This window comes from Austrofundulus limnaeus, unplaced genomic scaffold, assembly GCF_001266775.1.
Source record: "Austrofundulus limnaeus strain Quisiro unplaced genomic scaffold, Austrofundulus_limnaeus-1.0 Scaffold61, whole genome shotgun sequence".
NCBI lineage: Eukaryota > Metazoa > Chordata > Actinopteri > Cyprinodontiformes > Rivulidae > Austrofundulus > Austrofundulus limnaeus.
In genome coordinates this window covers 491160-519083 of record NW_013952463.1, presented here as the reverse complement: position 1 = coordinate 519083, position 27924 = coordinate 491160, and the positions used below count along the sequence as shown (strand labels likewise).

The window sequence follows — 27924 nt, the reverse complement described above, 5'->3', positions numbered from 1 at the left end:
ACCTGCTAGTGTTTAACAGCTCCACAGGGCGATTCAAGGATTTCTCAAACATGCATGAATGAGTCAAAGCAACACTGGTTATGTTTTTTGATGAGAGATTGACATTATAATATGATTATAAAGTTAAAAAAACGTTGAATTTGCATAGTACATTGCGTAGACTTTGCATAGACTCATTCTAGGAAAAATAAGGATGAATTGTACACTTCTGTAGTAGTATAATCTTGTGATAATACGTGAGGCATCTTTTTCTGTTTTTGTTCTTTTAGGTTTCTGTTGTTTTTTAGAGCTGTACTAATCCTAAAACTACCTTTTTTATTCTATGTTTAATTCTCTCCACAAACTTTCGTAAATTGTTTTTGTAAAAATGCTTGTCTGGACTGTTTTTTGCAGAAAAATAATATATTGCAGTATCATGTTTTCTAATATCCTTTCACCCAGTCAGAGCAGCTGGGAGACATTTATTGTGTGTGGAAAATTTTATGATGAAAGTTTTAATGGCATTTTGCTTGGCTATTTAAAATTTAATATTGTTCATTTTGCTGTTTGCATTCATACTTTCCAGTCAAAATGACAATGTTTGACCTATAAGTGCAGAAAATAATCTAATGCAATAAAGATTTTGTATAATAGGAAATTATATTCACCCCACACAATATTGATAAGACGAGACTTTTATCCTCATGTTTTATAGTATGTTGAAAGTATCATTTTTTCATCGACATATACAAAATGACTTACAGATGAACTCAGATTAGTCTGAATGTCCCTACATATAAGGTGTTCCATTCTATAACCCCACATTTTTACTTTTAAACTGGAGTTAATGCAAATGCTTCTTTTTTTTACCTTTTTTTTGTTTGCCTCTAATCTTTATAAAGTCATCTATATTTCAGAAAAAAATGTTTTGAAGCATATAATCGTTTCCTAAAACATTTACTGCTGTTAAAACTACCTAATTTACTAATACCCCCCCCCCCAATTTATCAAAACCATGACAGTAAATCTTATTTTTCCTAAAACCCCTCTTCAGAAGTCAAGTCTTCCAGCAACTCATAAGTTTAACAAAAAAAGTGTTCATTTCAATGATTTCTTTCCTCCCTTGATGACTTTTTATGATTTTAAATTTGCCAGACAGTACTGTACACTCTTTGCCTTCCTCATTCTGCAAATGGGGACTAATAAATATGCTTATCTGCCCTTTCTCAAATCTGAGCCCTGCAGCACTTCTTCAAAATATTTTCCAGCTTTGCAAAACTATCCATTAAATTCCCAATGTGAACACAACTTAGTTCAGATGGACTTTTCTCTCATGGGTCAGTAGCACATACATTCACTGAGAGATTTTCAGCCTGACTGCAGGAGTAAAAGTGTAACAGAAAAACATGAATAAGTTACTGTGTTGACTGACATGTTTGATCATACTTTAGATGTTTCTACTGAAACTCGGAACAACAATAAGCTGAACTTTGTGGGAAAGAATTGCTGTTTGTGAGCTACAGTGGCACAGCAGTTCTTGGGAAGGCGAGGACTTGTTTTTGACCATTTATTTCTATCAAAACACAAAGGCAAATCATGTAGAGTAGCATCTTTACACTGTTGCTCATTTCACTGGTACTTGAGATATTTTTAAAATTCTGTCAGGACATGTAGGCTGACTGTTCTTTGACTCTGAATAATGCTCTAAAGATTAGAAGCAGAAATCCGAAGCCATTATAATTATGAGATATTTAGTGTGATTTGTCTTCTACTCATAAACCAGACCTTTTGGATAAGTTAACAATGTTTAAAGCTCTTTGTGGAGGGGGACTTTCAAGTTTCCATAAACCATAAGAGGAGTTTTTTCAGAAGACAATACAGCAATGTATGTTTTATTGTTCCGTGTAGACATTGCTAAAGCTTGTCTAAAAGAGAACAGATGGGGCAGGAAATTAAATTTGGCAACACACCTAAAACAGATGCTTAGATTTGTACTTTTTAAAACTTAAGGTAAATTTATCTAGAAGAACCTGCTTGTATATTCAAACTCCAGCTGACCTTAAAGGTTTAGGTGTAAACAACAAGATGAATAAATTAATATAATACAAGGTTAGAAGGTTCAGCGAAATATATAAAAAAAACTAGATAAGTACTCCCTTATCACTAAACACATGTTATGATTTTAATAGATGGTAATACATAGTTTAAATGGAGGACAGATGACATTGAGAAATGTTTTGTAAAAGGTGTCTCAGAATTATTGTAAGCTAAGAAGTTCAGTTGCTTGCAAGGATGTTTGACATGCTTCAAACCATCTGGACTCACAAAACAATCATTGCAAAATGAAAAGGTTCATACTATAACCCAGGTTTGAAACAGAAATAGTTTTTGCTCTGAAGATTTCCTTTCCAGACCTATCAACTTAGGTTATGCTGAAGAACTAAGAGCTGAGGAATGTCTTGTTTTGATCTAATTTAAAAAAATCAGCTCATGCAATTGCATGATGATTTCCAGATTAAGTTATTAAGATTTGATTTGTGTATTTGTTTGTTGCAGACCTTTAGCAAATATGCTTTGTATCCATGTTAACTTTTTAACACTTAGCACTTTTKTCATCAGTTAAGCTGGCTGGTTTACTTCTATAGGAACAAGACTTGTATACATTTTTTTAAATGATCTAATTTCTAAATATAAAATGTATGTTGCCGAAAACGAAGTTTTAAATAAAGATCAGAACTAGTTATAGAACAGAATAATGCAAAGAAGAGAAACCCCACAGCCATTGTAAAATCTTCACATTTTATAGGATTTTTAAGGATTATGATTGTTGACATGGGCCTATTTTACTAACTATACAATATTTTTTTTATCCTACTAATGACAATTTACCTCTTGTAATGATTATAATGAAAAAGGGTCTTTACTGTTTTATTGAATGAAATATGACGTTTGTGAATTTTTCAAAACCCTGCAGTTAATGTTAAATGGCCCAAAACGGTACTTGGAATCCACGTTATTGTTATTTTTTACAAATATACTGAAGACCGTGTTCACATACTGTCAAATGTATCAATGTTTCTGGTTGATGTTCAGACCAGATGGGTGTGTCACCACTAGGGTTGTGAAACTCTAGTCTGTGGCCAATAAAAGCATCTTGATACACTGTCAACAATCTGGTTTGTTCAAAATACATAAGTGACAGAATTCGATAAGAATGATTCAGCTCCTAATCACAATAAGAAATCAGCCCGTATTCATTAAACAATGTGATTCAACATGAATTTTGAATAAAATGGCTTGAATTTCAATGCACTATAATAAAATGGCAAATGTACTGTACTTATATAGCGCCTTTCTATCCATCCAGGATACTCAAAGTGATTTACACCACAATCTGTGTTCTTGTTGACCCATTCACACAGCACTCTACTAGATCGCACTACAAAGCTAACATGTACAAATTAATCTGTAGTGACTAATCAGTGCTTCAAATCACATTCATACACTGATGGGACACCAGAGGCAGTGGGGGTTCAGTGTCTTGACAAGGACACTGACATATGACTGACGAGCGGAGAATCAAACCGCCAAATCTCTGGTTAGAGGATAACTCCCTTAACCACTTCGCCACGGCCGGCCACTCACAACAAACAAAGCAATGGTTCTCAGTTACGCAGACAAATTTTTAAATGCCTAATTGATACCTGTTGACTGATGAGCCACAGCAAAGAAATGGAGACTTATTGTACAAGTATAAACTGTCAGGAATACACTGACACTTTCATTAAGTCAACAAAAAACAGAAATGTAATAAAACCAAGTTGAATTCCTTTCTAGAATATGAGTTGATTCTCAGTACCTGAGTAAAGCACACTTTCAGCATTTTTTTGCCCATTACATCTTTAAATCAGTAAGATACCATTTGTTTAATTAATAAATAAAAAGGCTGCAAAGCAGGTTAAGTTCTGTATACATTCACTATTGCGTGGGAAAAGTGTAATATGTAATMAAAATAATCCTCTGTATTCACTTTAGTGGATAGGCTGTAATCTTGTTGTTTACCAGTATTTGATTTATGAGCAAAATCTAAGTAATCTTCACATCCCTATTTATTATTTTTCTTTTACAGTGGAAATAAGTAAAATGTATAGTTCACGGTGACAAATGTGCATACCAGTTGCAGTGTTAAAACAGGGTGACCCCCAAATCCCAATTAATCCCTGACAAGCTATTGGCTCTGTCTTAAATTCTTCTGACTACATGGAGGCTGCCTCTGATCTTTGACAACTTTTTCCATTTTTTTTTAAAAAGTCAGAAACAAAACYGCCTTTGAGCCACTCCTAGACATGCAAACCACAACAGCACATTCTTTCCATGATATCTTGATGGGCTGAAACAATTCATCACTTTTTAGACACACGTGGCTCAAATAATCAAAGTTTGTTTGAAAATTCCACAGTTCAAAAAACYTATTATATCATAATCATACATATCTTGCCCCATTAATATTCATCACTTATTAAAAAGTAACAAATACAAAAAAAAATGTTTTAATTGTGTGAATGGTTTGTCAAACATACGTAGCTGTCAAATGTGTTCCAARGAAAAACTGAAGAGACTTGACCCTCGTCAGTGTCTAGACATCATCCGTACCTGGACAGGGCTCTTGTTTTATGCCCTCAACCATCTTGCTGAGCATCAGAATAGATGTAGGYTGCTGGTGAATGATGTTTGTACTGCCCCTATGGCAAAACGTTTAAGGATTGATTTTGATGAGGAGTGGCCCRGATTAACGGCAACTTTCAAAAAGTCTATGTACTTCAACAGAGTCTGGTTTGAATGGCTGACACACAGAATTTGTCAAGCCTGCAGTATCCTTTTAATGTGTTGTCCGTGGGTGAGGGTTATAATTGGATGGATAACAGATGTGACTGGAGGCAAAACACAGCTACAACCATATGCATTGTGAGAGTCTTTTTTGGCTTTGTAATTTAGATGTGTAAAGAGCTCAGATCAAAGAACTGACTTTCCTTTCAGAGGATCAAACTGACACTTACTGGCTTTTATTTATAATGTTTGTTGAGCATGATGCAACTCCATGGTAACAAATGATTAAAATTGGACTTGTTTGTGTTTAAACAAAATGGAAATTTAGCATTTAGTTTATTCCTTAAGCCTCCATATGATTTATATCATTGCTGTATAGATGAGGTGTTCAAATAAAAGAAAAGTGGAGCTAGACGCCGCATAGTTTTAGCATATATGACYCCCCACACATACACAAAGCACCCATGCTGTTTAAGATATTCTGGTATTCATGAGAAGTGACTTTGGAATGGTCATTAAAACAAAGCAAAACAAAAAAAAAACATTTCTGTTCTCAGTAGTCTATTTGARTAGAGTGACATTGATAAAGACACAAAACTTTAATCTGGAGAATATAATATTTGTTTTTGGTGTTAATAGTGTTTAGATATAACAAAAACAATTTTAAAGAAGAGAAAGCATAATTTCACAGTGTCATTTTTTAATGCAAATAAAAACACTATGGCTTCTCCTGTTTGTGAGCTGTAGCTCTGCCCCCTGGCTTTATCATACAACAAGGGTGGTTGTTACACAGCATGCAATGCACTGTGTTGTAGCTTCTGATYTATTTTCTCAAATTTAACCTCAAAAAAGATATAAACACTTTTATTTGTAATATATGAAGGATTTTGAGTTGTGTTGACTTACATTTGTTGCATTACATATTTAGGTTTGGTTTGACATGTGTTGAAGTTTAGTTATTGACTATAAAACTGAAATTATAACCTAGAGATCTTAGCCAGAGGAATATAACTATTCAGTTCCCCTCTGTTCTGCCATGTGAATGTGCACTTAAATAAATGTTAATAAATTAGGAGTTTAGCTTTAGCTTCTGCCATAATTTTATCGAAATAATTTTTAATCCTTAACTAAACTAAGAAGTTTGTGCAGTGGTTTAGGTGTTAGTGAAGCTAATATTTTGGTTAACTGTGCCCACCATGGTTATTAATCATTTTTCAAGTTTYGCGATTTCAAATTAAAACTTGCATTGTTATTGTCTTAAAAAACACTGTTTTGCAAGGTTAAACTAATTTATTGTCAGTGTGATTTGTTAATGGCATCTGTTCTCTGAGTTCCTTGTCTCCTCTAGCAGTTGTAAGGAGCTCATCTGTTTTGTAGCTATTGTTCACAATGGTAAATGCACCCCATTTTATTATTGGTGCCATGTCACTGAATGGGTACAATGCAGCCTTAGAAAACCCAGAATACAACAGTTGCTGTCTTTTTGAAACACTGGAAAGATTACAGAGAGCTTTGTTTCAGAGTGTTGTTCCTGGTCTAGCGTGTTCGTGTGTTCATTGCAATGAAAACCTGTTTGAAGATAACTGCATGATCCAGTTGATGTAGAGTAGATCAGCTTTAAACAGCTGTAATCATAAACTCTGATAGATGTGTAGCTTTTAAAATTGTGTTTTCCTGTACTGAGATGAGGTAGCTTTTTCTGGAATACCAAATACTTGTGTAATTTGCAAGTAATCTGTAGATGTAGTATGATACATTTTCAGTCTGTTGCAAAGACATGGAGTTATGTCATCGTAAGTAGCTTYAGTTGATGCTTCTTTAGTTCAGTGAATTTGCAGAATGTGAATAAAAATCTGCTTATTGCACACATGCTGTGAATGTTGATGTTTTAGCTAAATTTAAATTTAGCTAAAAGCTCCTAAGAGGTGATTTTTTAAATCATACTGACATAAATGGATTTCATAATTGCTTTGTACAGCAAAAACAGATTTTTCAGCCTCAACCTGATTTTTCTTTGTTTTTTAGAGCTAATTTTTGTTCTACAAGGCTGAAAGTGATTTTGAGTCATGCTGCCTTGTTGCTTTTAACATTTTCAATCTCTAAATATATCCCTTGACAGTATACAAATGGATAAGCTGTTTTTTGCCAAGCCAAACAAACGAGTAGCTACAACATTTATTTGTTGCGTAGCACTTAGCATTCATTAGCCTTTTCTACTTTTCTAATGAAATTCAAATGAATTTGAAGTGTCAGACAAGACCTTGGGTTTTATATTTTGTTGTATAAACCTACTTTGCTTTGGTGTGTTTTTGATCCATTCARATAACATCAGCTTGTCAATCAAATGTACTTAATGCTGGTGCAAAGACAGGTGGGTTGATTGGTCAAGAGATGATAAGCACACCTGAMTTTGACAAAATCTGGAGGATGTTCTTTTGAAGTTGGCAGACCAAAGTCAAGCTTTCAGAACAAACTTATATTTTTTCAGTTGAATTAAGAAGATATTGTTGATATTTAACCATAAGTTACAGTATAACATAGATTAAGATCTGTTAAGCAGCACAATTTTTTAAAGCAGTAGTTGATTTTTATTTGATGTGAGGTTTAGAATTTTGCAAAGCTTTGTTTGAATGTCCCAAAAAATGATGTTTCTTATACTAGGATGGATATTTTCTTGAACCTCCAGAATTGGAATAATTATGTTGTATCATGTAAAATAATGTGTTTTTAATTTATGCCCTTGTAGGTGGTCCGCTTTAATATTTAGTTTGCTTTAATGCTGTCATCAGGGTCTTGTTACTCCCATTTCTACTAACAACCACGACTATGATAATAATTCCTTGAGGGTAAGCTGATCCTGAGAACATTTCCTGTTTGAAGTCTGTGAAGTGTACTGTATGAGTTTCCTTTCYGACTGTGGCGCTCTCACATTGTCAGGAACAACAAGGGGTTTATTCAGTGTAGGAAGTGAGAGCATGTCACCATCAGAGTATGAGAAAAAGGGGGAGGCATGGCCTTCCCCAGACAGACAACCCACATAGATGGAAAATATGTGTTTAGCAGATTTTCAATGGTTTTAGACTTCCTATTTTTGTTTTTTTAAAAACAGTTTAAGGTTTTGTTCTGGGTGTGATATCGAGTTTTCAAGTTTTATTTGCAGCCTTTATATAGGGAATAACACAAAGCAGACAGTTGTGGGCCAAATCTGGTGTCAAATCTGGTATGGCTGACTGCTGGCATGGCAATTGGTTTGTCAACCAGATATGGGCCAGGTCTGGCAATGAAGACATAGTTTTTATGTGCCACTACTGGCCCAATTGTGGTTTGGTTTATGTGGCCCAAATTTGTCAATGCCTTACCTGACCTGGTTATGGTTGGGTTTATGTGGTGCAGGCCCTGCGTGGACCACATCTGGAAAACCACACCTGGGCCACCGTAGGGCCATCCTTCTTTGCGGTATCTTGCCGAACGTTGTGTGAACCAGAACTGGGCCGGACAAATTTCGTTTTGTGGGATGTTTATCTTTATATCTCCTCAAGAATTCAAACTGTTTAATGTTACTACTCTGTTCAGGTCATAATTTAGGGTAAATGTTTGACTGTGGCACCAAATTTAAAACTCTGACAGTTGTTTAACATCGTCATACACAAAAATGAATTCTGTTGAACTTTACTTACTCTAATTATACTTGTCATAAAGGCAACTTGGTCTGAWTTAGTTTGAAGAGCCTGACTGAACACTTTCGTCTTAATTGCTATTTCAATAAAGCTCTTTTCAGCTTTCAGTAATTTTGTTWATATGCAAGAAAGCAGGCCAGACAAGGTGGGAGTCAAAGCTGAAAACAAAATTGATTTGAGAGCCTCAAAGGTGTCTGGCAGTTTTATTAAGACTTTTGAGCTGATGTGTTGGCAGGCAACTCCAGCTCCCAGAGATGTTTTTTTTTTCTTTTCTCTGTCTTGCATTTTCACTGATGCAGTTCAGTGATTGGGTTTTACTGCAATGTCACAGTGTTATTGAAGAAAGAAGTAACATGAAAATCCATCCTGCGCTGTCAGACTTTGAGCTGACAAACTGATCATGTAGATTGAATTTGTTATGCACCTTTTGCATTGTCATATCACTTTGTCCATTGTTGTATAACATTTTTATTTTTAATCATTGAGTCAGCGTGTGATTGTTTTGAAAGCAGCCTCAGAAAATCTGTGTGCTGGCCACGGACAATGCAAGAATATGTCAGTCAAATCTGCTCATGTGTAAGTATATTATGCACTTTTATAATCAGGGTTTTATTTTTATCATTTCTCATGATATGCACTGGAGGTAGGAAATCTTACAACTGCTGAGCCACAACAACAGTGATTTCCCCAGGAGTTAAAACTTATAATATAAATGTTTTGACCTCAGTGTTTTTAAAACCATGAATTTTAAATGGAGTCATGCTGTTTGCGATCTCAGCAGGAGGAATGGGAACACATTTGTGTGCAGAAAATGTTATTAGTGTTTTTTTTCCCTTGATGTCATATTTAGTTTATTACATTTCTGTAGCGATTGTAAAGCATTCTGACACGATTCAGAGTTATTTAATAGTATATAAATCAGACAGCCATGCTGTAACAGTGGTTCTGCAAGTACCTTTTATTTAACAGTATYAGTTTGCAAACATGCAGTAGCTGTCCTTGTTGTCTCATTACTATATTTTGTTAGCCTAAAATGTTCTCAGGACAAATATGTAGTGAAGTCATGAGGCTATAAGTATTTTTTAGTTTATACCTTTGATTACTATTTGTCACAAATCTTTTCCTGAAGTCCRTAGTGTTTTATGTGACCACACTTTGTAGACAACTTTATTCTTTTGCATGTTTCTAGTCRTTTCTAGTCCTTTGTCTTTCAGCACATGGATTAATMATAGCCCTCATAAACTTTATCCATTTTTCACTCGTATTAACTGTCTGTTACCCTTCATGAACCTGATCAATAACTGTGTAGCAGCTGGAACTCTCCAACTAATACATTCTTAAAYAGATGAGATGTGTCAGCTTGCCTGTCTTTGGTCTGACTGAATGTCCGTTTGTTCATTCCATCCAGGAATAACAGAACCTGAACTGCAGCTGTCAAAATGGACACAGAACATAAGCAAACATCCATTGTCTTGAGGGAGTTTRCGGACCACATGTATCACGTGATGAAACATTCAGCCCTACCTATATAAATCATTCCCAGAGATGGGTGTGGTGCATCTTCAGTGAAGTGAAACTGTACAGTTGGAAAAATGGAAAACAATTGACAGCTGGTAGTGTTTGTTTTTGGAAAGGTGAAGAGTAGAGAATGTAAGATAATCACTTCCCTTTCTCTGCAGCGTTTTTGTTCTGGGGTTGAAAGAGCCAAACATCACATTACGGAAAATTCATAACCTAGACTTCCAKGCTCATGTTGAACAGGAAGCATCAGTTACGGTTGTGGTAAACGAATATATGAAATGTTGCTGTGGCAGTGCAAGAGACAAAACATCTGTCCTATTCAGAAAGTTCTGTTATTTTTTTTCTTTTTCAACATGAACGGTATATGCAAACATCCATGTTTTTTTAAATTGCTGTTGTGGAAAGTTTGGCTTTATGTACGGTTCAAGCACATAGGTAATGTTTCTGCATGTTCTGTGATCAGAATAATAAAGTCAAACCCATGTTCACTTGCTACTTTATGGYTGAGCAGCTAAATACTCTAGACTTGCACAATATTCAGTAAATACAATATTCTTGTTAACATTTTGTTTGATTAAGTAGAGGATAAATAATGCAATAGGTCAATTTTGAATTTTCTTTTTGATCTTGTTGCTTTGATGGAACACATCTCATCCTGATAGTTTTCCTAAATCAACACATTAGCTTATGTAACTCTAAACCCTGATTTTTTAAAATAGAAAATCAAAAACTGAATGGCCAAAAATAAGTTTAAAAGGGAACTAATTTTTCTTTTGTAGAATTTAGAATTTATATTAATTTTTGGTGCATTTGCCTCATATTGTGTATTCTTGTTTTTGTTTCTCAGTGACAAATAAGAAACCCTCCCATGTATCCATCACAAAAGTGAAGCAGTTCCAAGGATCTTCTTCATTTGTCAAAAGGTCACAGTGGACAATCGACCAGCTAAGACAGGTCAACGGCATCGACGCCAACAAAGTTAGTAATTCAGTTGTCTTTTTAAAAATAATTTATATGAATGCTTATGTACTTTCTGGGAATCCCAGGAAAACATGAGATTTCAGTTTCTTTCTTACGGTTGATTGCTTAGATAAGGAACAACTTTGTGGTACAGTAGTTCTATTCCTCACAATTTTTTCAATTTCTCTTAACTACACACTCTTATACCCATGTGGACAAAATTCTTGGTACCCCTCGTTTTAATGAATGAAAAACCCACAATGGTCACAGATATAACTAGAATCTGACAAAAGTAATAATAAACAAAAAAATTCTATAAAAATCAACAAATGAATGTAAGACTGCTTTTCAACCATGCTTCAACAGATTAAAAAAACCTCATTAAACAGGCCAGGCCTGGACAGAAATGATGGTACCCTTAATATTTTGTTGCACAAACTTCAAGGCAATCAAACAATTCCTGTAACTGTCATTGAGACTTCTGCACTTCTCAGCAAGTATTGTGGCCCACAGCTCATGAGCAAACTGCTCCAGTTGTCTCAGGTTTGAAGGGTACTATTCAGACAGCATGTTTCAGCTCCTTCCAAAGATGCTCAATAGGATTTAGGTCAGGGCTCATAGAAGCCCACTTCAGAGTAGTCCATTAGTCATTTTTGGGTGTTTTCAGCTGTGCTTTGCAAGACCCATGACCTGCGACTGAGACCAAGCTTTCTCACACTGGGCAGCACATTACTCTCTAGAATCCCTTGATAGTCTTGAGATGTCATTGTACCCTGCACAGATTCAAGACASCCTGTGTCAGATGCAGCAAAGCAGCCCTAGAACATAGCAGAGCCYCCATGTTTCACAGTAGGGACAGTGTTCTTTTCTTGATGCTTCATTTTTCCCTCTGTGAACACAGAGCTGATGTGCCTTGCCAAAAAGTTCCATTTTTGTCTCATCTGTCCAGAGGRCATTCTCCCAGAAGCTTTGTGTCAGCWTGTAGATGGGCAAATTCCAGTCTGGCTTTTATTTTTTWAATTTGTTTTCAAAAATTTTGTCATCCTTGGTCGTCTCCCATTGAGTCCACTTTGGCTCAAACAACGACACATGGTGAGATCTGACACTGATGTTCTTGGAGTTTGAAGTTCACCTTCAATCTCTTTAGATGTTTTTATGGGCTCTTTTTTACCATTCTTATTATCCATCTGTTTGATTTGTCATTAGCTTTCCTCCTGCAGCCATGTCCAGAGAGGTTGGCTGCAGTCCCATGGATCTTAAATTTCTGAATATGTACAATTGTAGTCACAGGAACATCAAGCTGCTTGGAGATGGTCTCATAACCTTTACCTTTAACATGCTTGTCTATAATTTCCTTTCTAATTTCCTGAGACAACTCTATCCTTTGCTTCTTCTGGTCCAAGTTGAGTGTGGTACACACCATGTCACCAAACAGCACAGTGAATATCTGTAGCCCTATATACAGGCCCACTGACTGATTACAAGACTGTAGACACCTGTGATGATAATTAGTGGACACACCTTGATTTAACATGTCCTTTTGGTCACATTATTTTCAGGGGTACCATCATTTCTGTCCAAGCCTGTTTCATGAGTTTTATAAAATAATAATAATAAAAAATGTGTTGAAGCATGATTGAAAAGCGATGACTGACTTTCAGTTGTTCATTTTTATAGAATTTGTATTAATTATTACTTTTGTCAGATTCTAGTTATTTCTGTGATCATTTTGGGTTTTTCTTTCATTAAATGATGGGTACCAACAATTTTGTCCACAYGTGTAACTGTTTCTTCTTTTTCTTTTGTCTGGAAGGACTGTCCAGAGTTTGACCTTGTGTTTGACAATGGTTTGGATCAGTGGGTTGCAAGTTCAGCAGGAGAGAAGTGCACCTTTATCCAGATTCTTCACCACACCTGCCAACGCTACTGCTCRTCTCGGAAACCTGAGTTTGTCAACTGTCAGTCAAAGCTGCTCGGGGGTAAGACACGAAAAAAAGTCTRACTTTCATTTGTGAATGTCATTTATTGGTATTTCACTGCCATATTTACTAATGTAAGTCTGTGCTGTAAGCCAGTCTGAATCTAATTATTTGTGCAGACATCCAGCACCTGTTGTGTATAAAAATGTTTGCTTAAATTTTGGACACAGCAGCTGCTCTGTGCTCTGTTGAAGCATAAAGAGGGTGTCCAGCTAAATACGTCAGCTTTGACTCAAACTCTCTGACACAGAAACTGGTTTTACAGCACATATGGCATGGAGTTATACATTTGCTTTTATGTTTTTACATGTTTATGGTATTTTCTGTATATGAAAAACTCATTTTTTAACTTTCATCTCTCAAAATAACAAAACATATTATGCCGTGTTTGCTGTAACAGACTTCATTTCCCCATTACTAAATCAGAGACTGTGGTGAAACACTCAGTTTAATTCTAATGTCTCCTCTGCTGAGGGATTTTGATTTATAAGACCAAGCTAATAAAGCARTTCTTTACATGCTGTTTGTTTTACACATACATAAAAAGGTAGGTTACTGGAAGGTTGATGGTGCATTTGAAAATGCAGCATCCTGCTTGTTTTTGTCAGATATTGATCTGTTGATCCTGAATCTGAATCCCTCTGAACATCATTTAGCCTGTTCTATTATTTATAAAAGAAGTTATTGAAACTGCCTTAAAATCTGCCTTAAAATCTGCCCTACCTCTACAAGGCATTTTAGATCATTTCYATTTAGTTAAGTAATTGTTGAATATAAAGCCTTGCAGAGAGGTGAGAAGATGATTTTGCAGTTATTTTAAAGTTTCCGCTTTCTACTTTTCTCAATGTGTGTGGGAACTGACTATCTATTCATTGATGAGAAAGCTGCCATATCTTCTGCTACTTTGCCTCGACCTCCTTCCTACACCCACAACCATGACCATATTTAACATTCTTGAGGCTGACCTTGGTGCATTCTCAGTCTCTGTATGTGTAGGAGGGAAGATTGTGACTCCTCAAGCAGCACATCACTYAGAGCTTTTTAGAGCAGAATAATTTATGGAGTACAAATGTTGGATATCAACTACACACTTCCAGCAGATACACAATTATATTTTTTCATTTGTACTATTTCAAACAGGCTTTGTGTGTCAGACAAGTGTTTTTGTAAAGCAGCTATCTAATTGGCCACTAATCTGGGGATGAACTCACCACTCAGGAAGTGTGGAGGGAGTTGTGTGTGATTGATGATAAAGTTAGCAGTTACTCTCACATGTTCCAATAAGAAGAAAAGAGAGACAGCTTGCCTCCTGACAGTTCTGTCCACTACAGTTTAAGTCTCACACCAGTGCAAAACAAAAATCGTGACGCTGCTCAGGTGTGGGACCATAACTGTGGGAGACTCTTATCTGCAGATCCTGAAAAAACAAATAATGTTTCCTGAAATAAATTTATTGAATTTGTGTTGAAAGGAGTCATGTTTATCAGTGTAATGTAAATATTTTGGCATTTTTTAAATGCTGTGCATTTATGTTCAACATGCCAATAATATATTTGGACAATCAGTTTAATTTCAAATGATTCATCATAATAGTCATTGATAGTATTGAAATTGCAGGCTTTTGGACTATCAAACAGCTCATTTCTTTACTCGGTGTTCACTGTAGGTAAAGTACTACTATCTTTATTGACCCAATAGTCTGATTCTGTTCAATTTTACAGTAAGCGATGTTCAAACTTTATTAATTCTATGGTAAACAATACGTTTTTCAACATTTTTTTCAACATATTGAAAATAAATTTAATGTGTTGTACTATGAATTCTCAAACTATACTGCACTAAGTGGGACATAGTGTACTAAAAACAGTGAAGAAACTGTAGCGGTTCATGATTTCCTCCAAATAAATAATCTGCACACATYAGTCATTGTCATACCAATGAGTTTTACAGTTTTCTTCTAGTCCATAGTGAGTTCTTTAGGATAGCATCCGTCTCTGAGAGGTTCWGAACAGAATGTATCAACAAACAAAAAGAGCTGTAAGGGGAAGATGCAAGGGCCCATACATTTTTTACCTTTACAAGGCACGTAATTGGTCTAGAAATAAAGGCTCATTAGACTGCCTTGTTATCTGCTGAGGGTTTGTTTTTACTCACTTCCCATCAGAGCTTTTCTCCTCATTGTACCTGTTGGTARTGGAAAGATAAACACAAATATGTCATCTAGTTTCACTCTAGCATTGTCTTATTGAGGAGTGTTAGTGTGATGTTTTCCTGAGACTCAGTAAGAGAAGAATTAAATCTAAGTATAAATRTGGGTTAAAATCTACAGATGTTCTCGTTAACATCTCAGCTGTTAGGATAGATGATTGACTACTTTTAAAGATGGGCAGTAACAATCATTCAAATGCTTGACTCATAATTTAATATTAATATTAATAGTAATAAAAACATTAACCTCCATACTAATTTCAAGACTGTAGCATAAAAGCTAAATATGACTGTTTTGTCATCCCTGAAGGCCAAGCTCTAGGTTTGGCCATTGTTCGTTGCAAGATCTTTTTGAGCAGAATGAGGAAAGATGACCATAAGATGAAACAAAAACAAGGTAAGAATTAAAATGTAATAAATTTAGGCCTAATAAAATGTGAATTTTAGGTCTTGTATAAATTTTTTTTCTTGCATCATTTCTATCTGACTATCCAAAAGAAATATATATAACTGAAATGAGGGGTTAAGTATGCTTTCTGCTATTTGGTAAGTAGTTCTTTAATTCTGCAAAAAAGGTAACCTTGCCTAGAGAAAAGAGGACAAACAAGCTTTATCTTATTTTAAGCAATTTTAATAAAAAGATAAATARTAAAACATCCTCTATCTCATGACCAGTGGGATTTTTTGCTCTTGAGGCAGTGCACCAACAGACCTGTTTGTCATTTGTTTTTTATCTGCTCCCTTTAAACCCAAGGACAAATTTCCTTCTATGTGTGTGTGTCAGTGTGGGGGTTCAGCAAATGCTGATAGGGATTTTAAGTGYACATCCAAAGGTTATGAGTCACGCCCTCCATTTCCTCACCCCCTCACTGTCAGACTGGATGCAGACTCACTGACAAATGTTGTACAGAGGGAAATCACAATCTGGTATCAAAGGGCAGCACAATTATTTTGTGCTTCATTATTGGAGCCTAATTGTTTTAGGCTGCTGTGTAGCATGTTGCAAATRTTCATGTAAGCTTTGGAACTGATGACCGTGTGATTATGACATTCATCTGTTGATTAAAAACCATTGTAAAGAGGATGTTCATGAATATTTAGAAAGTACTTTTCTGTCAATGCTGATAAAACTATGTGGTATTTTTTGGGATGTAATGTTCCATCCTTGTACCCAGTAGTATTTTAGTGCCCTGTGGAAGCTTTTTTTCTTGAACTGATTAATGATTAAAAGGTAGATGAGGTGATTAATCAAAAGATTAAAGGGCTGATTTAAACTACACRTATCTGTAGTAATGTATTGAAAAAAGGGAAATCAATGGTTCCCACTAAAAGGTCCTTGGARGAAATCTAGATTACTGATTTATGGTTTATGGAGTAATTAGGTTGCAAATCTCAGAGCTGGATCATATTTTACAATGTTTTCAATAGCTAGAGTGAAGCTGAGTATATAGAATGAAATGAATGCAAGTCATTATACAAGATGAGTTTTAGATGTGCCATAGAACAGATTGCAATACAGTATTTTAAATAATGTCTTGACGAGTAAAGGTTCAAATAATTTGTAGAAAAAACGGTTAAAATAGAGTTRAACATAATTTTTAAACAAGGGGAGGCAGTTGAATGGAATAGAAAAAACTACAAGAAGAATGTGGGAAGAAAAATGGTTTGAATTAAAAAAAAACTACAGAAAATTTGTGATGAGCCAGGGGACGTGCCCTCTCTGAACCTCTTCTATAGTTTCATTATGTTGCTACTGGTAGTGTCAAGATTTGCATTAATTAAACTGCAGTAAAGGGTTTTCTTGCAGCAGAGGCAGTCTTGCTGTGCCTAGCCTGCTGTCATGTCTTGAAGGTTTTTAAAACCTTTTTTTAGGTTCTCATTTTGTGCCATATTGTTTTACATGCAATCTATTTAAATTTGTGCATYAACATTGTTGTTACCTAAATCACCTGTGTAGGTGTATTATTTAGAGAAATTTAAAGAGCTGCTGATGATGTTGGTATTCATTACACATTTCTTTGTTTACTTTCTGTCCTGCCTGTTCAGTACTTTTTCTAAAGCCAGATTGAATAGGATGGATAGGATCTTAATGTTGAGGAAACTTAATGCTAATTTTGGTGAAAGTGTTTGCTTATGCATTTAAAACTGTGTAAAAGTTTACAAAATGTTGATTTATTTTGTAAATGCCAGCTTTTGATCAGCCAACATTGTTCACTTTGTTTTCCTGCTATAAGCTGCTTTGGTTAATGTCAGTGTCAATCTTTATTTAWAAAGCACTTTAAAACCAGCCAATGGCTGCACCAAAGTGTTGCACAGCAATCTATAAACAACACAAAAATTACTAAAATGCATAATAAGTTACAACGAACAATAATAAGAACAGATAAAAGTTACAATGTCAGTTCTAGTATTAATTAAATGCCTCAGAGTAAAAGTGAGCCTTAAGAAGCACTGAAGTTTTCCAAGCTATGAACAGATCTAATGTGAATGGGCAAGTTTTTCCATAGATTGGGAGCAGATACAGCAAAAGCACAACCACCTCTGCTCCTAAGTCTGGATCTTGGAACATCAAGAASCATCTGGTTGTTCGACCTCAATGTTCTGGATGAAGAGTGAACATGAAGGAGATCTTGTAGATAGGTTGGWGCAAGGCCATTCAAAACTTTAAAAACTAATAATAAAATCTTAAAATCAATTTTATAAGACACAGGTAACCAATGTAATGAAGCCAGCACAGGTGTTGTATGCTCATGTTTCCGTGTACCAGTTAAGTCATGCTGCAGCATTTTTGAATCAATTGGAGACGACGYAAGGAGGACTGATCTATGCCCTTGTACAATGAATTGCAGTAATCCAAACGTGTCGTGATGAAGGCATGAATAYTTTTTTCAAAATCTCTGAAACAAAAATAAGACTTCACCTTGGCTAAAAGAYGTAAACAGAAAAAGCCTGATTTGACAGCTGAATTCACTTGCTTATCCACTTTCAAAGACAACAGCAAGATTTCTAACAGCTGTCTGATAAAATGGAGATAAAGATATTGCATCAGGGTCACTTCCGGTATTTTTCTGTCCAAATAAAAAGACTTTAGTTTTGTTATCATTCAAATGGAGAAAGTTTGAGTCCATCCATGATCTCACTTCACCTAAACAGTCTAAAAGAGACTGTAAAGAATTATCCTTATTTTTCCCCATTAAAGGCATTTAAATATGTACATCATCTGCAAAAACATGGAACTTTCTAAAAATGTGTCCAAGAGGCAGCATATACAGTGAAAACAAAACAGGGCCCAGAACTGATCCCTGAGGGACCCCATACTTTGAAGGTGCTTTGGCAGAGGAACAGTGATCTAAATTAACAGAGTAGCTCCTGTCTGTCAAATATGACTTGAACCACGCCAGAACTGTACCCCTAAGTGGTTGACATGATTTGTTTATGTATACAGTTAATGTCTGCAAAATTCCATCATACTATGTTTTATTTATTTTTTGTGTTGAATATACAAAAAATAATAAGTTACCATAGATGTTATTGTTGCTGCTTTGCAAATGAAAAATAAAATGCTTTTGGTTATAACTGATTGTGTTTTGATGGGATGAAAGTCAGAAAATTAAAGTAAAAAAAACTGGCAGCAGAATTATTCAGAAAGTTTTGCATCAAAAGTTGTTTCGAATGAATACCAGCAGCCTTATCCATGATATTTAGTGATACTGAGAATTTATGAGGGAACCTGTTAAGAGTGCTGAAAAATCTGTGCATATCACTGCATGAAGAAAAGCATTGTAAGACACACATTTTAAGACTCCCACGTTGTACCCTAAAGCATAATCCAGCACAGCGATGATACAATCACACCCGCTGTCAGAGTGAAAATATTAAAATTATCACAGCATGAATTGTTGGATAGATTTTTCTTTTTCATGTAGGCGTTGTTTGTTTTTTATGATAACAATATAATCTCGTAAATCCCCTGAAGTGTTGTCAACATGATATTCCAACTGATAAGCATTATGTTTGAAGCATCACAGGAGTCCAGCCTGTAATCTGTTGCTGAGATTCTGCTGTACCGGAGAGGGGGAAGGGTCACACTTCCTGGTTATGTTTGTCTTTTACTTAGTGCTTCTAGTTTATTTTTTCCTCAGTTTCTATTGTTAAATTTTTTATGTAATAATAAAATTCCTCATTCATTGTGGAGAGGGGCGTGTTGGGGATACAGCTAAATGAGTTCACAAAAGCTGCACAAAAGCCTTCTATTTTTTATTTTATTTTGTGTTACTTTAGTGTTCTAACAGGAAAAACATAACATGCGTTCTGGATTGACTTTAAGTTTGTCGTTCTTTTTTATTATTTGTGAAATGAATGCCATTTCACTTTAAGTTGAGACACAGAGACTTTGTTTGAATCACAGTGATGGCAGCACATGRCATTCTGCTCTTAGCCTTTGATAACACCACATCCCCTCCATTATAAACCCTCTGCAGCATCTCCACCCTGTATTTCTCTGATTATGTTCGACAGTATACTTCAGTTACAGCCTGCCACAGGTGTCCCAGAATAGACAAAGGCTCAGGCGGGTTAAAGGAAAAAGTTGTGGGCAGATAAACAAATGGAGATAATGTTTTTAGTGGAAGGAGAGGTGTGTGTGTGTGTGTGTGTGTGTGTGTGTGTTCTGAGGACGATGGGAGTATTACTCCCACAGCTGCTCTGAAGGAGGGGATTAAGAGAGATCTGTCTGAAGGTGAAAAGGGCCCTAAAGTTTTTATTGATGATACAGAACCTCACAGAGAGTTTGTTTAGTACAAAATTGGTTTAGCTGTGTGCAAACTAAATCACCTTGGTAATATTTGGTCACAAAACACATTTTTTTCTTTTCCAAGACCTCAGAAGCTTATTTCATCCAAGGTCCAGATGTGCTTTACATGTGAAGRGTGATTCATTTACTATGATCTCTCCCAAACTGAATGCGCATGTGTTTCCGTTTCATTTTGTCTGAGTGTGAGTATGAACATCTATATACACATCTGTGTGTCTGCAGCACAGGCATGACTCTACATAAATAATTTTGTTTTACCAAGTTAACTTCTTTTGAAGGATTGCCAGCTGGCCTCGCCGTCTGTTTTTGGGCTGTCACATAATCCAGTGCAGCGGAGCTGTTCTAATTATCTGTCACTCAGCCTACCTGTCTTGAAGTCAGGGACGTTCTCTTACTATGCTGCAGTTTCCTTTCAGGAAATTATAGAACCAGGCTTGTCTATTTCTAATACACTTTGTACCCTCAGACTTTTTCCCCTGTTTTATTTTCTCAAAGCTATTACACATGTATCATGTCTATAATTGACTGAAGGTCCTCGTATGAACGACAAAAGGTCTGAGTAGGTGAAAGACCAAAAGCACTTTAGATGTTTTCTTAAACGGTCGAGCTGCCCTGAGGTACAACTCTATAAAATGACAGGATACACCCCACTGGAACAATGCAATTGAAAAATGAGAAGAAAAAAAAAAGAAGAGAGCAGCAGGAAAGTTGCAGCTCCTTTTGAGTTTTTATGAAGTAGTCTTACAGAACTCCCAACGTGGTAGATTAATGGCTTGTCRGAGAAAACACCCACAGGGCTGCCAYAGCTTTCTGAAGATGTGTTTTCTGTCTGATATCCACTCCTGGATTTCCAGAGGGCAAAAGCAGCTAACAATCTTTTATCAGAATGCGTTTTGGGAAAGGGTAATAAAAGTTGCCTCAAAAGTCAAAAATTGAGTCAAGGCAGTGCTGAATTCGACACTCAGACCACTTCTCATAAAGAGACCATTGTCCGTTTTATACTTTCAAGTACAGCAAGGTTTATTTGATCATCCTTTAAAGTAAATTAGCTTTGAAGCAAACTTATTAGCCACCCTCCAACTCAGCACCTGCTGGAAATCATTTTGTTTTTATGGGTTTACCTCATCATTGGTCAGAGGCACTGATTGTGATCTATTGTTACACATTCCTTAATGACACCTTTCTCTGGCATTAGTCCGTCTTCTAAAGAAACACATTTTCTCTTTTCTTTTGTTTGCTTGCGCTCACTCTCTCTCTCCTGCTGCTTTGTTCCCTTTCTTTTCTGCAGGTAACAGTATACTACACTCTGCAGCAGACAGTGTGACAAGTGCTGTACAGAAGGCCAGCCAGGCACTGAATGAGCGCGGTGAGAGATTAGGTCGGGCCGAGGAGAGGACTGCAGACATGATGAACAGTGCTGAACAGTTTGCAGTTACTGCACACAAGGTGAGGCAAAAATACAAGCGGGAACCATAACGATGCACAACAGAGTAGCAGCATATTTTTTAGTAGGTTGTAGTAAAATTTCACATTTAATATGCAATATACAGTTTTTGTTATTTTTTTAACAAAAAAGACCAACACTTCTAATTTTAAGAATATATACAGATGTTAATTGTGATTTGCATATTTAACATTAAAATGATCTGGAATAGAATTTCGTTTTCTTTGACTAAAACCCTCTTACTCTGTAGTTTTCTGCTGTATGTTTCTTCATCCTCCATCACACTCGTATTACTTAAAAAAACAACTGCATGCTGCTTAATGAGGCTAAAAACCTACTTATTTCTTCATAAACTAAATATTTTTAACAAGCACTTGTGATAAACATAGCAATACACTGTAGATCAAACACCTCTTGATTCCAGTTTTGCTGTAAAATTGGGCAGCTGATATTGAAATGAATACCAAACTGATGTCATTTGTCAACTTTTGTTACCAAAACAGTTTTAGAGTTATGCATATTACCTCAGAAGTGATGTTATGATGATTGGACAGCCTCGCTTGATTTCCTTACTGATCACAGATGAGCTTCCCTACTGGGACAAAGGTGAAAAGTATGATAAGCAAGGGGRAAAAACATTGAAATACTGATCTCTGAAGAAAACAACAGCATAAATGTCACTGTGAATCTCTCATTTGCTTCTTTTTCTCATTTGCTTTGATTACCTTTGTTTCTTTGCTTCATGACTTCATCGCTTGTCTTGCACCTTGTTACCAAGTTGTATACTATTTATCCGAGGCTTTGTGCTAAAATAATCTGATTGATTCCTCAGTGGAAAATGTTTTGTCTGAAAATATACCGAAGCAAGCATTCCTGTACAGGACAGATCGGCATACACTGCTATAAGCTTTTACAGAAAGTTGCTTCTTGAACATCCTTGTAATTACATATCTACTGAAAACTGTTATTTAATTACAAAATCATGTAAATAAATTTCCATTGATCTTATAAATGCACCTTAGTTGCAYTGAAGTCATTACTTCATGCTGTGTGTAAATGTACCTGAGCAAACACCAGCTTTACTTATTGTTCAAGTGCAGCAACAAGCATCTGCAGTGCTGTGAGAAGGGGTCACCTTGATTTTTTCTTTTTTTTTTTTCTTATTTCTTTTTCTTCTTGGCTCATTTCTGCAATCTCATTCCTGCAGCTTACATTTTGGCTGCAGACAATTTAACTGCACTGCTCAGTTTTAATCAAAACCTCTAATTTCTCTGTGATGCTCTACTGCCCCCACTGGATCGATATGTAGAATTCTGTTCTCTGTTCCACAGCTGCAGACTCCATACTCTTTGTGTGTGTGTGTGTGTGTGTGTGTGTGTGTGTGTGTGTGTGTGTGTGTGTGCTCGCGCTATTTTTCACATCTCCACACCCTGTGGCTTTGTATTAGATTGGTTACTTTAGTTACTTCCCTAATGAGCCTCCCATAAAGCCAATTATAACCACTATTAATAAGACAGATTAAGTTCCAGAAAGCCTGAATTAAAAAGAAAAATAGACTGACTCCCTTTCATTTGTGTGAAATAGCCCTGGTGTCATGCTGCATGCTTTCTCACTCASTCATTTTCTGGTTTTAGGTACCTTTTTGCAGACAGGGCTATTTATTAATGCAGAGAGGTGCCTTTCTTGATTTTTCTCACTGTTATTCTGCAACCCCCTCATCCCAATTTTTCTACAGCTTGCCATGAAGCACAAATGTTAAACCACTGCCAAAACCAGCTGGGCTGGGGGTGTCAGCATTCACCAGTCACCGCACAGGAGAAGGATTTCAGATGTTGTTCTTTAAAAAAATATTTATTAATATTTGTTAACAATGATAACATTTTTATGTTTTGGGTTTTTGTACTGCGGTGCATCTCATTCTTGATGACAACAACACATTACGCAGAGGCAAGAGGAAGAGAAACTTTCTGCAGAATGTTTAATTCTCCCATTTACCTTAAGCTTCATGTCAGCAACAAAACTGTAGTTTATAGTAAAACSCTCCAAAATGTGTTTTGCTTTTGTCATTTGCTCTAACTCTAATGATTGTTGTGCACAAGTTGACTTGAAATGATCTGCAAACAGTCCCAGTTCTGAATTTTTTTTTATTGTTTAGGGTAATTTATGAAGAYTTTTAATGTTATTTTGTCTGATTTATTAAGATTTTCTAATGGTTAAACATTCCCAACAAAATATTTTGTCAACAAATTGGTGGTCAGATATTTGCTGTTAGGAATAATCACATTTCAAAGAGCTAAGTATTGCAAATCTGTAAAAAAAACTGTCTAGCTATTTCTAAGGAGACCAGGATCTCAGCAAAATATAAATTTATTTCTTGAGAAAAAGGCAACTATCTCTGACTAACAGTCAATGTGATGTTTTTGTCTGTTTTGTCTTTTAGACATTGAGCTCATTCAGTGTCTTCTGTCTACAAACTGAAAACGTATCTTACCAGAATTAACATTTCAATATTTCATTTCWCAAACTACAAAATGTTTTTGTCTGTTTTGTGTCTTCAACATTAAGCTAATCCTGTCTYTCGTTCTGTCCACAATTTCTAAATATATCAAAACTGCTTTAATTAATATTTCAATGTTTCGTTTCACAAACTGAGTATTGAGTTTGTGCGTCATGTATTACAAGATGAGTTATGTCTTTCAAAGCAACTAAAATAAACATTTCCCAACATTTTGTGCTTCATAAAGATGAATTTAAGAACAAACCTTTTGTGTATATTAATAATATATTAATTCACATCACCGAGAAGCACTTCATTATTCCAGCTTCTGCCCTGTAAAAAGCAGCCACTATGATCTCAGTGTTTGTAGAGCTAACTTGTCCCTAATTATGGGATGTATTCAAAAGAATCCTGGCTGTGTTTCACTTTTAAATGTACAGCACTTTGGGCTCTTCTAATTTGTTCTTTGTAAAGATGTTTGCTGATGAAAGACAACTCGTCAAACAGTGGTAGTGTGTAATAATTATTTTTTGTTCCCTCACTAGCTTCAGCTTTCTCACTAGCAAGACCCCAAGCTCACACTTACTTACGATGTAATTCTTTTTATATCTTAAATTTTCTAAGTCATGTTAACAATGCACTGATGAAATGATCTTGCAGAGTATTGTTGAGTTTAAAATGAAACGTTCCAGTTGCCTAACTTTGTGCTATTATTTCTCTAACACTTTGGAAGTTTGTTTTCATTAAAAAAAGTATGTGAAGATGCATTTCTACTATTATTTCACTCTTTGTAGCWGATGTAAACATTTCCAACAAACTGGAATCAAAATTGTGCTTTTTTTTCATCATGTTTTCAATTCTTGTTCTCATTAAGAAGAAAGTGGCATCAGCTTTAAATGTCTCACAGGTTTTAATTTTTTTTTCTGCCTGATGTGCTCAGTTTGACTTTGTGGTTCAGCACTGCTMTTCTTTTTCTGATCTTCACTCTATAATACTGTAACATGTCAAATAAAGCTCAGTTCACCATCACAGTAATGTTGTTAATGTTTCTTTATGCAACAATTTCATCTGATGGTAAATGAGTGCTGTGTCTTGCATCATGTAGCAATAAACTGAAACTAACAGTGTGTTCATTTTTAAGACATAAGGTTAGGGCTGACAGTGTGTGTGTTTGTGTGCCTGTCTGCTTTTAAACATAATGGATGTGCATCTACTACAGATTGACTAATAGTCAGCTCAGTTCAATGTGGCTGCCTCAGCCAACTGACTAAAGAAAATGGCTGTTTTACTGTTAGGTCCATATATATTTGGACAGAGACAACATTTTTCTAATTTTGGTTCTAGACATTACCACAGTGAATTTCAAACAAAACAATTCAGATGCATTTGAAGTTCAGACTTTTAGCTTTAATTCAGTGGGTTGAACAAAATGATTGCATAAAAATGTGAGGAAGTAAAGCATCCTTTAAACACAATCCCTTCATTTCAGAGGCTCAAAAGTAATTGGACAGATTAAATAATTGTAAATAAAATGTTCATTTCTAGTACTTTGTTGAAAACCCTTTGTTGTCAATGACTGCCTGAAGTCTTGAACTCATGGACATCACCAGACGCTGTGTTTCCTCCTTTTTAATGCTCTGCAGGCCTTCACTGTGGCAGTTTTCAGTTGCTGTTTGTTTGTGGGCCTTTCTGTCTGAAGTTTAGACTTTAACAAGTGAAATGCTCAGTTGGGTTGAGATCAGGTGACTGACTTGKTCATTCAAGAATATTCCACTTTTTGCTTTAATAAACTCCTGGGTTGCTTTGGCTTTATGTTTTGGGTCATTGTCCATCTGTAGTATGAAATGACAACCAATCAGTTTGGCTGCATTTGTCTGGATCTGAGCACACAGTCTGGATCTGAATACCTCAGAATTCATTCAGCTGCTTCTGTCCTGAGTCACCTCATCAATAAACACTAGTGACCCAGTGCCACTGGCAGCCATGCATGCCCAAGCCATCACACTGCTCTGCTGTGTTTTACAGATGATGTGGTATGCTTTGGATCATGAGCTGTACCACGCCTTCACCATACTTTTCTCTTTCCATCATTCTGGTAGAGGATGATCTTGGTTTCATCTGTCCAAAGAATGTCCTTCCAGAACTCTGCTGCTTTTTTACATGTTTTCTTTTTTTTAGCAAAGTCCAGTCTAGCCTTTTTATTCTTGAGGCTTATGAGTGGCTTGTACCGTGCAGTGAACCCTCTGTGTTTACTTTCATGCAGTCTTCTCTTTATGGTAGCTTTGGATATTGATACTTCTACCTCCTGGAGAGTGTTGTTCACTTGGTTGGCTGTTGTGAAGGGGTTTCTCTTCACCATGGAGATTATTCAGTGATCATCCACCACTGCTGTCTTCTGTGGGCGCCCGGGTCTTTTTTCATTGATGAGTTCACCAGTGCTTTCTTTCTTTCTCAGGATGTACCAAACTGTAGATTTTGTCACTCCTAATATTGTAGCAATTTCTCGGATGTTTTTTTTTCTTTCTGTTTTTGCAGCTTAAGGATGGCTTGTTTCACCTGCATGGAGAGCTCCTTTGACCGCATGTTTACGTCACAGCAAAACCTTCCAAATGCAAGCACCACACCTCAAATCTACTCCAGGACTTTTATCTGCTGAATTGAGAATGACATAATGAAGGGATTACCCACACCTTTCCACGAAATAGCCTTGGAGTCAATCGCCCAATTACTTTTGGTCCCTTTAAAAACAGGGTGGCACATGTTAAGGAACTGAAACTCTTAAACCCTTCATCCATTTTTAATGTGGATACCCTCAAATGAAAGCTGAATGTCTGGACTTTATGTCCATGTACATGATAAAACTATAACTTGAATGTTTCAATAAACAGGTAAAAAGACAAAATTTGTCAGTGTCCAAATTTATATGGACCTAACTGTAAATTCTGGCATCATCTGACTCATCTCCCAACAATCTGTTTGAAAAATATATCATGTTGTTCAGGGTCTTTGTTTAAAACTTTACCATCAACTATTTGAGATCAGTTCAGTCTTTCTGTTGGCAAWTTTTTCCWTGAACCACAAGATGGATTTGAATGAMTCTTWAGCAATCACTTCATGTACCTCTACAGCTGTTGGAGTCAACCCAGTTCAAATTATCTGCCACAGGCAACTGACCTTAGAAAACACAAAATRKTTATAACTCAGTTCTTTTACAGACATTGAGCTATAAATTGGTGTAACTGGGAACCATTTAACACAATGAGCATTGCAAAAATTTAGAATCATTAAGCTCATTTACTTTTTTTGTCTAAGTAGTTTTATATTAGAGCAATTTTACAGGCATGTGCTATTATTTCATGACTTGAAAATGCATTTTAAAAATACTGACTTTTTAGTGTTTTACCTTTTTATCATTGACYTTTTTAGTACATTATGGGGAACTTTACTTAAAGATTAAATTGAAATTTCTTTCAGATGATCCTAAATAATTTCAGATTGTATGAGAGTACTATATGTGTAGTCTCTTAATCTGCAAATGGCCATTTCAACACAACAGTCAGATTAGGTATGAAGAGTACTTTTTAATCTGCACCTCTGGCTTTGCTGCAGTGAACACTGCCCCCACATGGTGCAGTTTAAATGGACACAAAAATAAAAATACAAAATCAGACTCGTCCCAAATCTGACAGAACTGTGTATCAGAAGGTTATAATGTTATAAAATTATTTTTTGTAGCTTTACCTTCACATTGTTGAAAATAATTATCATGAATAAAATTACACTAAATATTTACACCAGAGCTCTGACATTTTAAATGTGTTTAAGAAGTGTGTCTTTGGTGTCAGAGAATTTGTAGTGAGAACCACTTCTGGCTGTTTCTCCTGTTTGATTGGTGTTTGTTCTGACACACTTTGTGCATATTTTTAGCTCCTTTCAAAAATTATGCACATCCAGAAAAAATGTGTATTTATGGATTTTTGACACATCACTGTGTGTGTGTGTGTGTGTGTGTGTGTGTG

At 35.8% G+C, this 27924-nt stretch overlaps 1 protein-coding gene across 2 annotated transcripts in view; it reads left to right on the top strand.

Annotated features, from left to right (window-relative positions):
* Positions 1-27924, top strand: part of stxbp6 (syntaxin binding protein 6 (amisyn)) — a 65660-nt gene that overhangs the window by 24211 nt on the left and 13525 nt on the right. Inside the window, exons 2-5 of one of the 2 annotated variants that reach the window (XM_014009724.1) lie at positions 10852-10982; positions 12778-12943; positions 21253-21410; positions 23144-24937. In XM_014009724.1, coding sequence (XP_013865178.1) covers positions 10852-10982; positions 12778-12943; positions 21253-21410; positions 23144-23167 — 479 coding nt within the window. In that variant the 3' untranslated portion in view covers positions 23168-24937. Of the gene's footprint in view, positions 1-10851; positions 10983-12777; positions 12944-21252; positions 21411-23143; positions 24938-27924 lie in introns of those variants that run through there. The other variant, XM_014009723.1, reaches the window with a different exon arrangement.